The sequence below is a fragment of the Muscardinus avellanarius genome, assembly GCF_963383645.1.
Source record: "Muscardinus avellanarius genome assembly, chromosome: 2".
In the NCBI taxonomy this organism is placed as follows: Eukaryota; Metazoa; Chordata; class Mammalia; order Rodentia; family Gliridae; genus Muscardinus; species Muscardinus avellanarius.
The window spans coordinates 141,353,196-141,367,966 of record NC_137787.1 but is presented as its reverse complement, the minus strand read 5'-3'; the positions used below and the strand labels follow the sequence as shown (position 1 = coordinate 141,367,966).

At 43.7% G+C, this 14,771-nt stretch overlaps 1 protein-coding gene across 1 annotated transcript in view; it reads right to left on the bottom strand.

Moving 5' to 3' along the window:
• RCBTB1 (RCC1 and BTB domain containing protein 1) overlaps positions 1 to 13,847 on the bottom strand; it is a gene marked incomplete at both ends in the record, with an annotated part of 29,844 nt that extends 15,997 nt beyond the window's left edge. The window contains 4 exons of the mRNA XM_080689612.1: positions 2,598 to 2,756; positions 6,764 to 6,930; positions 13,229 to 13,379; positions 13,722 to 13,847. Coding sequence (XP_080545738.1) covers positions 2,598 to 2,756; positions 6,764 to 6,930; positions 13,229 to 13,379; positions 13,722 to 13,847 — 603 coding nt within the window. The remainder of the gene's footprint in view (positions 1 to 2,597; positions 2,757 to 6,763; positions 6,931 to 13,228; positions 13,380 to 13,721) is intronic.
• Between the last annotated feature and the right edge of the window lie 924 nt (positions 13,848 to 14,771).

Here is a 14,771-nt window from a genome sequence, read left to right as displayed (position 1 = left end):
GCTCTGTGGTGAACAGGACACAGACTTCACATCCCGGCAAGGAAGGGTTAAAGGCACTTCCATCCCCAGGCAGAAGAGCACCAGGCACCCTCTCCAGGTGAAAAACTTGGCAACAGCTAGCAATATTTTTTCCTTTTTCTCATTGGTGCTCTACAATTATACAGGATAATGAGATCCATAGGGACACATTCATACATGCACATAGCCTTGTTCTTTGATCCATTTCCTTTCCTACATTTCTGTGTGACAACAGTGCACAGTTGGCTGAGATGTGGTACAGGCTGCACAGCAGGGGAGCAGGACAAGTTGTACCTTAGCAAAGTAGAGATGCAAGATTATCCCACTGTTTCCAAAGAGGTAATTATACCCATTCATCCATATTTGTTTATAGAGAAAAGTCCAAAAGGATATACATCAAAATATTGATAAGACTAGCAAATGGGCTGGATGTTTTGGTACACGCTTGTAATCTCAGCTACTGGGAAGGCTATGGGAAGTAGGAGGATCCCAAGTTTGAGGCCAGTCTTGACAACTTAGTGAAGCCCTGTCTTAAAATAAAAAAAAGGACTGGGGATATAGTTCAGTGGTAGAACACACCTGGGTCTAATCTCGTGCCCTGAAAATAAAATGGCAAAAGGAATTCAATTTTTACTTTATGTTTTGTCTTCCATTGCTAAAATAAGCACAAAGCTAGGCACAGTGGTATATGCCGGTAATCCCAGTACTTGAGAGGCTAAAATAGGAAGACTGTCTTAGTCTCAGCAACCTAGTAAGACTGTTTCAAAATCAAAAAATAAAAAGGGCTAGGGGTAGAGAATGCCCCTGAGTTCAATCCAGAAAGAGAGGGAGAAAAGAGGGAGAAAGAGAGGGAGAGAGGGGAGGGAGAGGGAGGGAGAGGGAGAATGAGAATCACATAATAGTTAATTTTAAAATTAAACTTATTTAAAAAAAATAATGGAGTAAAGAATGCTGGTATAGAGGGTATTCCCAAGAATTCTGAAACCATCCAGGATGGAATCATTACTGAGTAAAAACTGAGTCAACCCAGGTGAGCATTCAGTAAATTCTAAAGCACCCTAGGATGCCAACGCATGATGCTATGTCTATGTCTGCAGAGGTCTCTTTGTATAATTTTCATGCACTAAGAAATTACTAGATGAGCCAGGTGTGGTGGCAGACACTTATAATCCCAGCATTCGGGAGGCTGAGACAGAAGGATTGTGGTTCACAGACAGCCTCAGCTACTTAATGAGGTCCTTTGCAACTCAGACTCTGTTTCAAAATAAAGAATAAAAAATTGGGGAGGGGGGTATAAGCTCAGAGGTAGAATGTTCCTGGGTCCCATGCCCAGTACTGTAAAAAAAATAGAAAAGAAAAGAAAGAAAAAAAGGAAGAAAAGAAATGCCTAAATGGTAAGTGGTCCATTCAAATAAAAGTTGCAACCAGAAATGATTTCATAGAAATAATCATCAGGCCGGGCCTGGTGGCGCACGGTGTAATCCCCGCGCTTGAGAGGCAGAGACAGGAGGATCGCGCAGGTTCGAAGCCAGCCATGCTGGCTTGACACCCTGTTTCCAAATAATAAAATTATAAAATAGGTATGGGAGTGCAGCCCGGAGGTAGAAAGGCTTCCAGGAACCCCAGTACCACAAAAAAAGAAGAAAGAAAGAAAGAAAGAAAGAAAGAAAGAAAGAAAGAAAGAAAGAAAGAAAGGAAGGAAGGAAAAGAAAAGAAAAGAAAAGAATCATCAGCTCAAAGGTGACCATGGCAGCAGGTAGTAGCTAACAAGACAATTGGGGGGGGGGGTGGTACTGGGGATGGTATCCAGCATCATTCTACCTCCAAGCTACACCTCCAGCCCTATTTTATTTTTTTTATTTGGAAACAGGGTCTAAGTTGCAGAGGGCCTCACAAACCTGTGATCCTGATCCTCCTCTCTGCCTCCCAGGTACTGGGATCATAAGCATGCGCCACCATGCTTGGCTGACAAAAAAACTCTGCTTTAGCAAGTCGCTTCCTCCTGTGATCACACATCCAAGATGGAGGAGGCAGTCCTACACAGGCCTGGTCAGCTGACTAAGGAATGCACAAGCTGACTCTTCCACTGGCAGAGAAAGGTGGTATAAATGTTTTTTTTCTTTTTTTGGCAGGTCTGGGATGGAACCTAGAAGCATTCGACCTCCAAACTACAATGCCCCTGCCCTATTTTTTTATTCTTTATTTTGAGACAAGGTCTCACTAAGTTAAGAAGGGCCTCACATAAGTAGCTGAGGCTGTCTGCAAACCGTGATCCTCCGGTCTCAGCCTCCCGAATGCTGGGATTACAAGCGAGCGCCACCACACCCAGCTTCAAATTCTTTACTCCAATACATTAAACCACAAATACTTATAATCATTAGAGTATATTGATCTTGCAAAAAATAAAATTTGGACACACCAGAATCATTACTTGGAGATACAGCTTAAGATCTAAAGAAGTCACTCTGAGAGGCAAGCATCCTCTGGTCCTCAGTGATCAGCCAGCTGTCTGGGGGACTACCTACACAAAGCCTGCTCTGCCCGAAGGGAGGGGGAGGGAGAGCGCACACACAGCTCACCTCACCATTGTCCAGAACAGCCATGGACGAGGTCTGACCACAGGCGATGCCCACCACCTTCTTAATATGTAAACAGTGGGTCACCTTTCGGGGAGTTGGTTGATTGGCTGTAGATCCTGATCCCACCTGGCCACAGTTGTTATAGCCCCAAGCAAAAACCTACAAGAGAAGGGAAAAAGTTTGTGAGTGAATGGAGTGGGGGAGTGTGTGTTGTGTGTTTTATGTACTTTACTGGGGATTAAACCTGGGGATATTTTACCTCTGAGCTATACCCTCAGCCATTTCTGTTTTGTTTCAAAACTGGATCTCACTAGGTTTCTGAGGCTGGCCTCAAATCTGCAATCCTGTCTCAGCCTCCAAAGTACTAGAATTACAGGTACGCACCACTATGCCTGACTTATATACATTTTATAACAGAAAATGAGGTGTATGTCACACAAGTATCAATGATGTAAAAATTCTTTTAAATTCTTTGGGAAATATTGTTTATCATGGAAATCATTTCCCTGTCTTACAAACCCACAATTATGGACCTCATACAGCCTTCCTAGACGACTCAAGAACACCATGCGTATATGACATTGTTCCCCTTATAGATAGAAATGCTCCCAAGTGCTGAGTAGATAGCCAACGTATATTCACAGATATACCAAGTTTAACAACAAATTTTAGCACAATTAAGCAAAGTAACATATGCTTAAAGCAGGAGCCGAGCATGGTGGCACATTCTTGTAATCCCAGTACTTGGGAGACTGAGACAGGAAGATCACAGGTTCAAGACCAGCCTCAACAGTAGCAGAACTCTCAGCAATCTAGTAAGAACCTGTCCCAAAATATAAAAAGCTGGGCATGGTGGTGTACAACTATAATCCAGTATTTGGGAGGCTGAGACAAGAGGGTCACAGGTTCACAGTCTTCCTCAGTAACTTAGGTCCTGTTTCAAAAAATCAAAATAAAGGCCTGGAGGGGGGATAGCTCAGAGGTACAATGACACTGGGTTCGATCTCTGGGTATAGCTTAGAGGTATAATGCCCCTGGGTTCAATCTCAAGTATCACAAATAAATAATTTTTCTTTTTTGTGTGGTATTGGAGGTAGAACCCAGGGGCTTTTCTACCTCCAGGCTATACTCCCAGACCTATTTTATACTTTATTTGGTAACAGGGTCTCACTAAGTTGTTGAGAGCCTAAGTAGCTGAGGCTGGCTTTGAACCGGTGTGATCCTCCTGTCTCAGCCTCCCAAGTGCTGGGATTATAAGCATGCGCCACTACACCCAGCTAAATAAAATTTTTAAAATGGAAATAAAATGAAGCAAGAATCCAGCATGGTGGCACATATCTATAATCCTAGTACCTGGGAGGATGAGAAAAAAAATCACATGTTTGAGGCTAGCCGCAGCAACTTAGCAAGGCTCTCAGCAACTTAATAAGACCCTGTTTCAAAATAATAAATAAAAAAGGGCTGACGTGCAGCTCAGAGAGGTCCCCTCCCTGGGTCAATCCCCCAAATGAGCAAGACCTAATTTCAATAATAACTCTTCAGGCATGTCTCAAATATTCTAAGTTCCCTTAAAATGCTACTACCTTCCCTAAGCAAGAGATGAACCAGGAAGCAATGGACTGATTCTGGGTACCGGGCCTGTGTGCTGTACCGGGTATATCCTGAAATCTTGGTCTCTCTGAGCTTTTATGTCTTTTCATCCACAACCTGGCCCACTTGGTAAGATCACTGTAGCAACACTGAGGAACTTTAAACAGGGGGATGACATGACCTACTTTCTGCTTTAAAAGTCATAGGGAGCCGGGCATGGTAGCGCACACTTGTAATCCCAGCATCCAAGAGGTGGAGACCAGAGGATCACAGTTAGTGGACAGCCTCAGCTACTTAGCAAGGCCCTTCACAACTCAGTGAGATTCTGCTTCAGAAATAAAAAGACTAAAATAATAGGGCTAGGGGTATAGCTCAGAGGTATAATGCCCCTGGGTTCCATCTCCAGTACTGGCGGGGGGGGGGGATGTCATAGGGATGTAAGACTGGATGGGAAGATCATTTGAAATGTTATGCAACAGAAGAGATGATGGTAATACTCTAAGCAAGACACCAGGCAAAGACCTGAGCAACAGCAACAGAAAGGAAAATAACGGTACAAGAGATGAGAAGCAGGATGCGTAGCTTTAAGATAAGCATGGAACGTGTGGTTCAACAAGTGGTACCGTCTCTAATAGAATGCTAGGAAAGTTATCTTCTCCCAAATCATTACAAATACTGAAAAACAAAATATACCTTAAGGGATTAAAGAAAGTACAGAACACCAGTATACACACTTGGTTTTTAGTCTGAGCAGAGAGTATAAGACTCAACTGCCTTAAGATTGAATTATACTATCACGAGGGTATCTGATTACACAATACAGGTTATGTTGAAAAAAGAGTATGCTCCCACAATGCTTTCAGCTACAAACTATGTCAAATACAAATACGGTCATTTTTTTTTTTAAAGCAGGAGAATTAGCCAGGAAGGATGGTACATGCTTGCAATCCCAACTACTCAGGGAGGCTGACACAGGAGGATCTCAAGTTCAAGGCCAGCCTTGAACTTGAAGACCTTGACTCAAAACTTAAAAAAAAAAAAAAAGGGTCTAGAAGCCTGGCATGGTGGCACACACTTGTAATCACAGCATTTGGGAGGCTGAGACAGGATCCCGGTTACTGAGGTACTTTGCAACTCAGTGATACCCTGTTTCAATATAAAAAATAAAAAATAGGCCGGGCGTGGTGGCACATGCTTGTAATCCCCGCGTTTGGGAGGCGGAGACAGGAGGATCGCGCAGGTTCGAAGCCAGCCACACGCTGGCTTAGGAGACCCTGTTTCCAAATAAAGTATAAAAAATAGGTCTGGGAGTGTAGCCCAGAGGTAGAAGGGGCTTCCAGGAACCCTAGTACCACCAAATAATAATAATAATAATAATAATAATAATAATAATAATAAATAAAATAAAAAATAAAAAATAGTGTTGGGGGTGTACCTCAGAGGTAGAATACCCCTGGGTTCCATCTCCAGTACCGCAAAAAACAGGGTGGAGAGCTAGGGACGTGGTTCAGTGGTAGAGCACCCCTGGTTTCAGTCCCTAGTAACACAAAAATAAAAATAAGAGCAGGGGACTTTCACAACAGAAAAGTGGAAGTTATCCAAGTACCCATCAACAGATGAACAGATAAACAAGATGTGGTATATACATAAAATGATTATTCAGACTTAAGAAGGAAGAAAATCCTGTCACCTTGAAGACACTCTGCTGAGTGAAATAAGCTAGTGATTGAATGACAAATACTTATGAGGTGCCAGGAATAGTTAGAGTTATAGGAACAAAGAATGAGAGCAGTTGCCAGGGGCTGGTGGGGAGAGAGAATGGGGAGTTAACATTTAATAAACTTAGAGTTTCAGTTTGGCGAGGTAGAAAGAGTTCTGTCTGTAGGTGGTGGTGATGGCTGCACTCACAACGTGAAGGTACTTAATGACACTGAACTATACACTTAAAAATGGTTAAGATGAGTCTGACATGGTGACACCTGTCTAATCCCAGTATCTGGGAGGTGGAGATGGGGATCCCTGGTTTGAGGCCAACCTCAGCAACTTAGCAAGACCTTGTTTCAAAATAAAAAGGGCTGGGGGGCAGAATGCCAAAATAAAGAGGGCTTAGAGGTAGAATGCCTCTGGGTTCGATCCCCAGTACCAAAAAAGAAAAGAAACAAGAGGTCAAGATGTGACTGTTACTCAGTGGTGTAGCAGTTGCCCAGCAAGTGCAAGGCCCCGGGCTAGATGACAGCAAAAAACAAAACAAAACAAACAAGCACACACACACACACACGCAAGCACATACAGAGACGGTACATTTTATATTATGTATATTTTAAGATATTTTATATTTTATGCTGTGACATGAGAGATTGAACTCAGGGGCATTGTACCTCCGAGCTATACCCCCCAGCCCTATTTATATTTTATTTGGAAACAGGGTCTCACTAGGTTGATGAAAGTCTCACTACTTGCCAGGCTGTCCTCGAACCTGAAATCCTGTCTCAGCCTCCCAAGTACTGAGATTACTAGTGTGTGCCACCACACCCGGCTCACCACAATTTAAAAAAGAAAAACAGCAGCACACTTACCTCTCCATCAGCTGCCAGTGCCAAGGAATGATGTGAGCCACAGGCCACTTCCACCACCTGCCTGACCAAGAGGCTGGTGCAGATGTCGATGGGAGCGATGCCTTGGCTGGTCGTGCCGTTCCCCAGCTGGCTGTAGCCGTTGTGGCCCCAGGTGTAGACCGATCCATCTGCACACACAGCACAAATTAGCTCTGAAAGGAAGCCTGCAGCTGCCTTGCCCAACCTTCGCCTCATTCTCCAGCCTCCCCTTTCTCTATAAAGTTGTCACTGAGAGGGAAGGAGGAGGAAGGAGAGAGAATGGGACAGACAGAAGCAAGATTTTTTTTTTTTTGCAGTACTAGGGATGGAACCCAGGGGGCATTCTACCTCTGAGCTACACCCCCAGCCCTATTTTTTATTCTTTATTTTGAAACAGGGTCTCACTGAGTTGCAAAGGGCCTCACCAAGTAGCTGAGGCTGGCCGTGAACTGAGATCCTCCTGCCTCAGCCTCCCAAGGACTGGGATTACAAGCGTGCGCCACCACGCCCAGTTAGAAGCAAGATCTTTAAAGAAAGGACTTGGTACTAAAACAGAAGATGGGCTTTACAGTCAGATGTTGTCATGGCTTCTGTATATAAAAACTGAGCTTTTTAAACACTTTTATTCATGACAATAGTTTCTGTGCCAGGTACCAAGCAAAAGTTAGGCCTCTCAGGAAAGCTCTACCAAAGTTGACCACCATTTGCCAAACACCAAGGCTCAGGGACACTTGGAGGAAGGGTCTGCTCCTCATCACGACGGGCAGAAGAAAGAAGCATGGGGCTTACGAGACAAGCAGGCACAGATCTCCTTGCAAGCAGACTAAGCAACATGAAATCTGTCTGGTCTTTATTTTAGAGGAGTTATACAGCAACCATTTTATTACGATTATGTTCGTGTATTCTCTGTCAGAAATTTGGGCAGAGGACATTGAAGACAGCTTCTCTTTGCTTTATGATGTGTGTGATTCAGGAAAGTTCAAAAGCTGAGGATGAGCTGGGCATGGTGGCGCAGGCCTGTAATCCCAGTACTTGGGAGACTCTTGAGACAGGAAAGAGCACAGGTTTGTGTCCAGTCTCAGCAACTTAGTGAGACTCTGCTTCAAAATAATAAATAAGCCTGGAGGTGCAGCTCAGAGGTAGAATGCCCCTGGGTTCTAGCCCCAGTACAAAAAAAAAAAGAGTTGAGGATGAGGATGTTTCAATGGTTGGGAGCTGGCGTCCCCAAGAGGCACTGCTGTGGCCTCAGAAAGTAAGGGTTTATTATAAAGGACACAGCCAGGAACAGAAGGCGAGGGATGGGGAGGGGCACAGAGCTCCACACACAGCACCCTCCCAGTGCCACCCAGAACTTCAGTGGGAGGTGACACCCAAAAGAAGCTCCTCTGCATCCGTGTGTGTGTGCGCGTGCGTGTGTGAGAGAGAGAGAGACAGACAGACAGACAGACAGACAGAGGATTGAACCTCGGAATGTTCTACCTCTGAGCTATACCCCCCCAATCCTACCCATCAAGAAGCTCTTCTGCATCAGTGTGTGTGTGTGTGTGTGTGTGTGTGTGTGTGTGTGTGTGTGAGAGAGAGAGACAGACAGACAGACAGACAGACAGACAGAGACAGACAGATGGTTAAACCTAGGAACTTTCTACCTCTGAGCTATACCCCCAATCCTACTTAATTTTTTTTTGGAAACAAGGCATAAGGTTTTTTTTTTTTCTGGTGTTTTGTTTTGTTTTTGTTTTTGTTTTTGAAGTACTGGGAATTGAACCCAGGGACATTTTGCCTGCAAGCTATAACCCCAGCCCTATTTTTTATTCCTTATTTTATTTTTTATTTCTTTTTTATTTTTTTGTGGGTCTGGGGATGGAACCCAGAGGCATTTGACCTCTGAGTTACAACCCCCGCCCAATTTTTTATTCTTTATTTTGAAACAGGGTCTCACTGAGTTTTGGAGGGCCTCACTAAGTAGCTGAGGCTGTCTGTGAACCGTGATCCTCTGGTCTCAGCCTCCCACATAATGGGATTACAAGTGTGTGCCACCATGCTCAGCTAGGCTATAAGTTTTAGAGAGCCTAAATTGCTCAGGCTATCCTCAAATCTGTGATCCTCCTGTCTCAGCCTCTCAACTACTAGGATTATAGGCATGTACCATCATACCCAGTAATATTTTTGTTATCGTTGTTTTGTTTTTAAGATCGTGAAGCTGACCAGAAACCTGTTTCATCCTCCCAAGTACTAGGATTATAGGGGTGTGCCACCATATCCAACTATTTTGGGGGGTATTTTTTTGGACTTTTTTGGGATTCTGATAGAGGTAACTTTTTAGTTTTGTGTCATTTCTTGACATAGCACCATTTTGTGCATTTCTTCCCACAATTTACCTGAATATCAAGTCAATCTTCTAGGTTTTATGTTCTGCCAATCTTTACCATGTAAAATAAAATATGGCTCTCTTAAGGACAACCTAGACCTCGTGACAATGATTTCTAAGAAGAGCAGCAGAAATCCGGAGTTATGGTTAAACTGCTGGCTGACTGATTATGGTACCAAGCAACCAGAGGAGCGGTATGTACCCCAACAGGCTGTAGATATCTATTTATTATTTGTTTAATTTATTGCAGTACTGGGGATGGAACCCAGGGGCATTCTACCTCTGAGCTATACCCCAGCCCTAGTTTTCTTCCTTTTTTTTGTAATGGGTCTGGGGATGGAACCCAGGGGCATTCAACCTCCAAGCCACACCCTCTGCCCTATTTTTTATTCTTTATTTTGAAACATGATCTCACGAAGTTGCAGAAGGCCTCACTAAGTTAGCTGAGGCCGTCTGCAACCCGCGATCCTCCAGCCTCAGCCTCCCGAATGCTGGGATTACAAATGTACACCATCACGCCTCGCCTAGTTTTTATTCTTTATTTTTTGAAATAGAGTCTAAAGCCGGGCGTTGTGGCGCACGCTTGTAATCCCCGCGCTTGGGAGGTGGAGACAGGAGGTTCGCGCTGGTTCGGAGCCAGCCTCGCTGGCTTAAGAGACCCTGTTTCCAAATAAAAGAAATATAAAATAGGTCTAGGAGTGTAGCCGGGAGGTAGAAGGGCTTCCAGAAACCCCAGTACCACCAAAAAAAAAAAAAAAAAAAGAAATAGAGTCTAAGTTGTGGAGAGCCTCACTAAGTAGCTGAGGCTGGCTGAAAGCCTGAAATCCTCCTGTTTCAGTCTCCCAAGTACTGGGATTACAAGCAGGTGCCACCACGCCCGGCTGTAGGTGTGCATTTATAATGTCACACGCCACACACTCTTTTGAGTCCTCCTGCAGGTACCAAGCCGACCTAAAGAACCTCTGACGTGTCTTGTGAAAGGTGCTTCCTACCACAGAAGTGACTACAGAACCACAAATGGAGAATTTCATCCTAAGAAGGAAGAGGATGAAGACAGACCCTAATAATCCACAATACTATGTTAAAGGGACAGCACGTGTTTTATCTTCTGAAATAAGGAGAACACATACCTTGTATTTAGGCAATCTCAGTATCATAAAGATGCCAGTTTTTCCTATATAAATGTATAAACTGAAAACAATAACAATAAAATCCCTCAAGTTATTTTCTGAAGCTAGAAAAGCCCTATGAAAAAGAAAACAGCTGACTACCCGTTATTAAGACTTATAAGTCCAAGAGTGGTGGTGCATATCTATAATCCCAGTACTTGGGAGGCTGAGACAAGAAAATTGCAGATTCCAGGCCATTCTCAGAAACTTAGCAAGAACTTCAGCACCTTAGCAAGATCCTGTTTGAAAATAATAAGAAAAGACAGAGGGTGTAGCTCAGAGGTAGAATGCCCCTGGCTCTATCCCCTAGTACCAAAAAAGAAAGACCTATAGCCGGGCATGGTGGCGCACGCTTGTAATCCCCGCGCTTGGGAGGCTGAGACAGGAGGATCCCACAGGTTCGAAGCCAGCCTCAGCTATTTAGTGAGGCTCTCAGCAACTTAGTGAGACCCTGTCTCCAAATCAAATATAAAAAATAGGTCTGGGAGTATAGCCCAGAGGTAGAAAGCCCCTGGGTTCCATCCCCAGTACCTCTTAAAAAAAAAAAAAGACCTATAAAGTTTTTAAACTAAGATTAATATTAGGATGTGAACACACAGACTAATCAATTCAAAATCTAGAAACAGACCAATTGCCTTTGGTGCAATAAAAGCTGTATTTGTTGGGGAAAAAGTAAAATTTTTACAAGCTAATTGAGGTAACTGGATAATCATATTGAAAATTTAGATAATTCTTCATACTTTATCATGGCAACGAATTTAAAATCATTAAAACAAATTTAAAATGTAAAAATAAGCCGGGCGTGGTGGTGCACACTTGTAATCCCCATGCTTGGGAGGTGGAGACAGGAGGATCGCGCAGGTTCCAAGCCAGCCATGCTGGCTTAAGAGAACCTATCTCCAAATAAAAAGGTATAAATCGGTATAAATAGGCCTGGGAGTGTAGCCCGGAGGTAGGGTTTCCAAAAACCCCAGTACCACCAAAAAAAAAACCCCAAAACACAAAAACAAAACAAAAAACAATAAAATATAAAAATAAAACTATATAGGAATCAAATCAGTGAATTCTTCCATAACCTGGGAGTCGAGAAACTTTCCTACTAAAAAAAAATTAAGTCTAGTTACACTGGGGAAGGGGGATGTTTTTATTTGGAAAATACCACTGTGAACAAAGAAAAAATAAACCACTGGAAAAAATGTTTATAATTTGTATCTCTAAGATAAAATATTTCAGCCGGGCATGGTGGCACATGCTTGTAATCCTAGCATTTGGGAGGCTGAGACTCGAGAATTGCCATTCGCGGACAGCCTCAGATGCTACTTAGGACTTTTGCAACTCAGTGAGACCCTGTTTCAAAATAAAGAATAAAATATAGGACAGGGGGTGTAGCTTGAAGGTCAAATGCCCCTGGGTTCCATTCCCAGACCCACACAAAAAAAAAAGATACTTAAAACTGTACAATATGGACTCTGAAAATAATTCTTTTTTTTTTTTTTTTTTTTGGTGGTACTGGGGTTCCTGGAAGCCCTTCTACCTCCGGGCTACACTCCCAGACCTATTTTTGCATTTTTATTTGGAAACAGGGTCTCCTAAGCCAGCGCGCGGGGCTAGCTTCGAACCTGCGTGATCCTCCTGTTTCTGCCTCCCAAGCGCGGGGATTACAAGCGTGCGCCACCACGCCCAGCTGAAAATAATTCTAAATGTAAAATTAGTTTCCTAAGATTATCACTTTGTAAAAAACCCAAAATTTGAATATATGTTTTAGTATGTGCTCTATAAAAATGTGCCTCAACATTTACATCAGATACTAAGGTCTAGTTAAAATTGAAATGTGTTTGGAAAACCTGCAATGTTTAAGTCACACCGGATGGCACTGAACCAGCTGGTAAAGCAGTAACTTTGAAATCACCAAAGCGAAGCCAGAAAGCTTCAGCACACAGAGCAGAAGTGAGAAAACCACCTTGTGATGCTCAACACTAGTCAGACTCCCTCACGACGATCAGCTGGACCATGCTTCCACAGCCTGAGAAAGACGCAGGGAGTGGGGAGTGGACTTGGGTGAGAGGCTGGCCATCAGACAGCTGGATACCAAGGCCAACAGCAGCGTCCAAGGAAGCCAGGAACCCCTGTCTAGATACAGAAGGGCAGGGATGCAATCCTTCTCCTCAAAGCCACCCTAGAGCATCTAGGGCCTGAGGGCCTCTGCCAAGCTCTCAAAGAGCCCACTGCTCACAGTGCAGGTTAACTACCAAAGGAAAATGTCCCCTCTCCATCAGCGATCTTGGGGACACAGAAAAAAGGCCTCCACATCTCCCATGCTTTCAACATGGTACCCTTGTGAATACCTGAAAATAAACTAAGATTTGTCCAATTCAAGATGCCGAATGTATACAAAAAAAGGAAAACCAGTATTACCTGCATTTATAGAAATGTATCGAGGAAACCCTCACTTCCTTTGCCATCTCTAATCTCCCACAATGTTCTGTACGTGGCCTAAGACCTCATAAGATTGCCCGGTGTACAAGACATCTGTGGCCCTTCCGATTTGGCATGAAGCATTTAACTTTTACCGGCTTTCAGCTTTTATCTATTTCCCTTAGAAATTAACAAACAACCCAAGATTAACAACCCAAGATACAGCCCTACCTCCCCTTTGGCTTAGAATTAACTGCTCAGTCAGGCATGGTGGCGCATGCCTGTAATCCTAATACTTGAAGGCTGAGACAGGAGGATTATAGTTTTGAGGACAGCCTCCACAACTTAGTGAGACCCTGTTTCAAAATAAAATAGGACTGAGGGTGTAGCTCGGAGGTAGTAACACACACACACACACACACACACACACACACACACACACACACACACTTCAACTTCCCACAAACTGAAAAACTAGATTTGTTCCTCCTTTACCTTCAGTGCAGAGAAGCACATGGGGGCCACTCCCATAACTCAGGCTCTTGATCTTCTTTCCACATAAAGATTCTAGCTTCTTGGGGACAAGCGTGCTCTGGTTATCTCCTGTTCCTAGACAGTTATTGTAGTTCAGTCCAAACACAAAGACCTAGAAAAGAAATGGTTTTGTCTGGGTCATTTGCCCTAAAGTTATAGTAAAAGCTCCATTCTCCACTCTAAACGGAAGACACACTCAAATTCAACCTGACAGGGCAGTCAATAGGAAGAAACTGAAACGGCTGCTAAGGAAAATTCAAATTCAACCTGTGCTGACACTAAGTTTCACAATATATGTTAGTACCACAGGGCAAAGGAATATTAAATCAAGAAATCAAAGAACAGAGAAGCCTTATCAAAGGTACAGTCTTCCTGAATCTCTGGCTTTCCTCATCCCCTGCTTTCCTCATCTCCTGACTGCACACTCTGAAGCCCACCCTCCCTCCCGCCGAACCTCGTCGTTATGAGTGATGTACAGGGCTTCGTTGGCGGAGGTGCCGAAGACGCATGCTTTCCGGATAGACGCGATCTCTTGAGGGGAGAGCAGGGTGAAGATTGGCCACTTCCCTACATCCACCATGACTCTGGCTTCAGGCAGTTCCTATAAAGAAGCCGACATCTCTGCTGGGACAAACAAAGATTCCAAGGAAAAACTTGACCACTAACTTTAAAAAAAAAAAAAAAACACACTTGTTAATAAAAGCTAATGACAGCTAATTTCAGAATTAGCAAACTACCTTAGCTTCAATGGAGCGCTCACATTCCCCAGCAACTTGTTCAGCCCTTCCTCTGCCTTCAGATCTGGGCCTCGACCTGAAACAAGAACACAATGTACCAGAACCAGGCACAGCCCTGCCCATTTACTAGCCAGATGTATCTGTTCCCTAGAGGCTACATACGCCAAAGAGAAGACGGGTCGCCTGGACAGAACCAGGCCTCTTCCCGGGAATGTTTTCCCTGGGTAGTCAGGTAAAGTTAAAGTTTACAATGCTAATTTGTCTAAGACAGTTCTCAACTAGGAATGTGTATGGGTTTTGTTTGAAAAATCAGAACCGGCCAGGCGTGGTGGCGCACGCTTATAATCCCAGCGCTTGGGAGGCTGAGACAGGAGGATCGCACAGGTCCGATGCCAGCCTCAGCTACTCAGTGAGGTTCTCAGCAACTTAGTGAGACCCTGTTTCCAAATAAAGGATAAAACAGGTCTGGGAGTATAGGCCAGAGGAAGAAAAGCCTCTAGGTTCCACCCCCAGCACCACAATAAATAATAAATAAATAAATACCAGAAGCATGACTTCTAGCTCCACTCCAAGGACACCAGAAACACCCTAATCTTTAGAGAAAACCACTGTCACATGAAACCCGATTTAACAACAGGAATGTGACGTCTCACAGAGAGCCTGGAGTGGACACAATTCTAGGGAGCACTTGTCTACTTTATAGGACAAAACCATGAAAGACAGTGTTATATTCTGGTTCTAAATTCTCTGGTATTATGTACATAGAT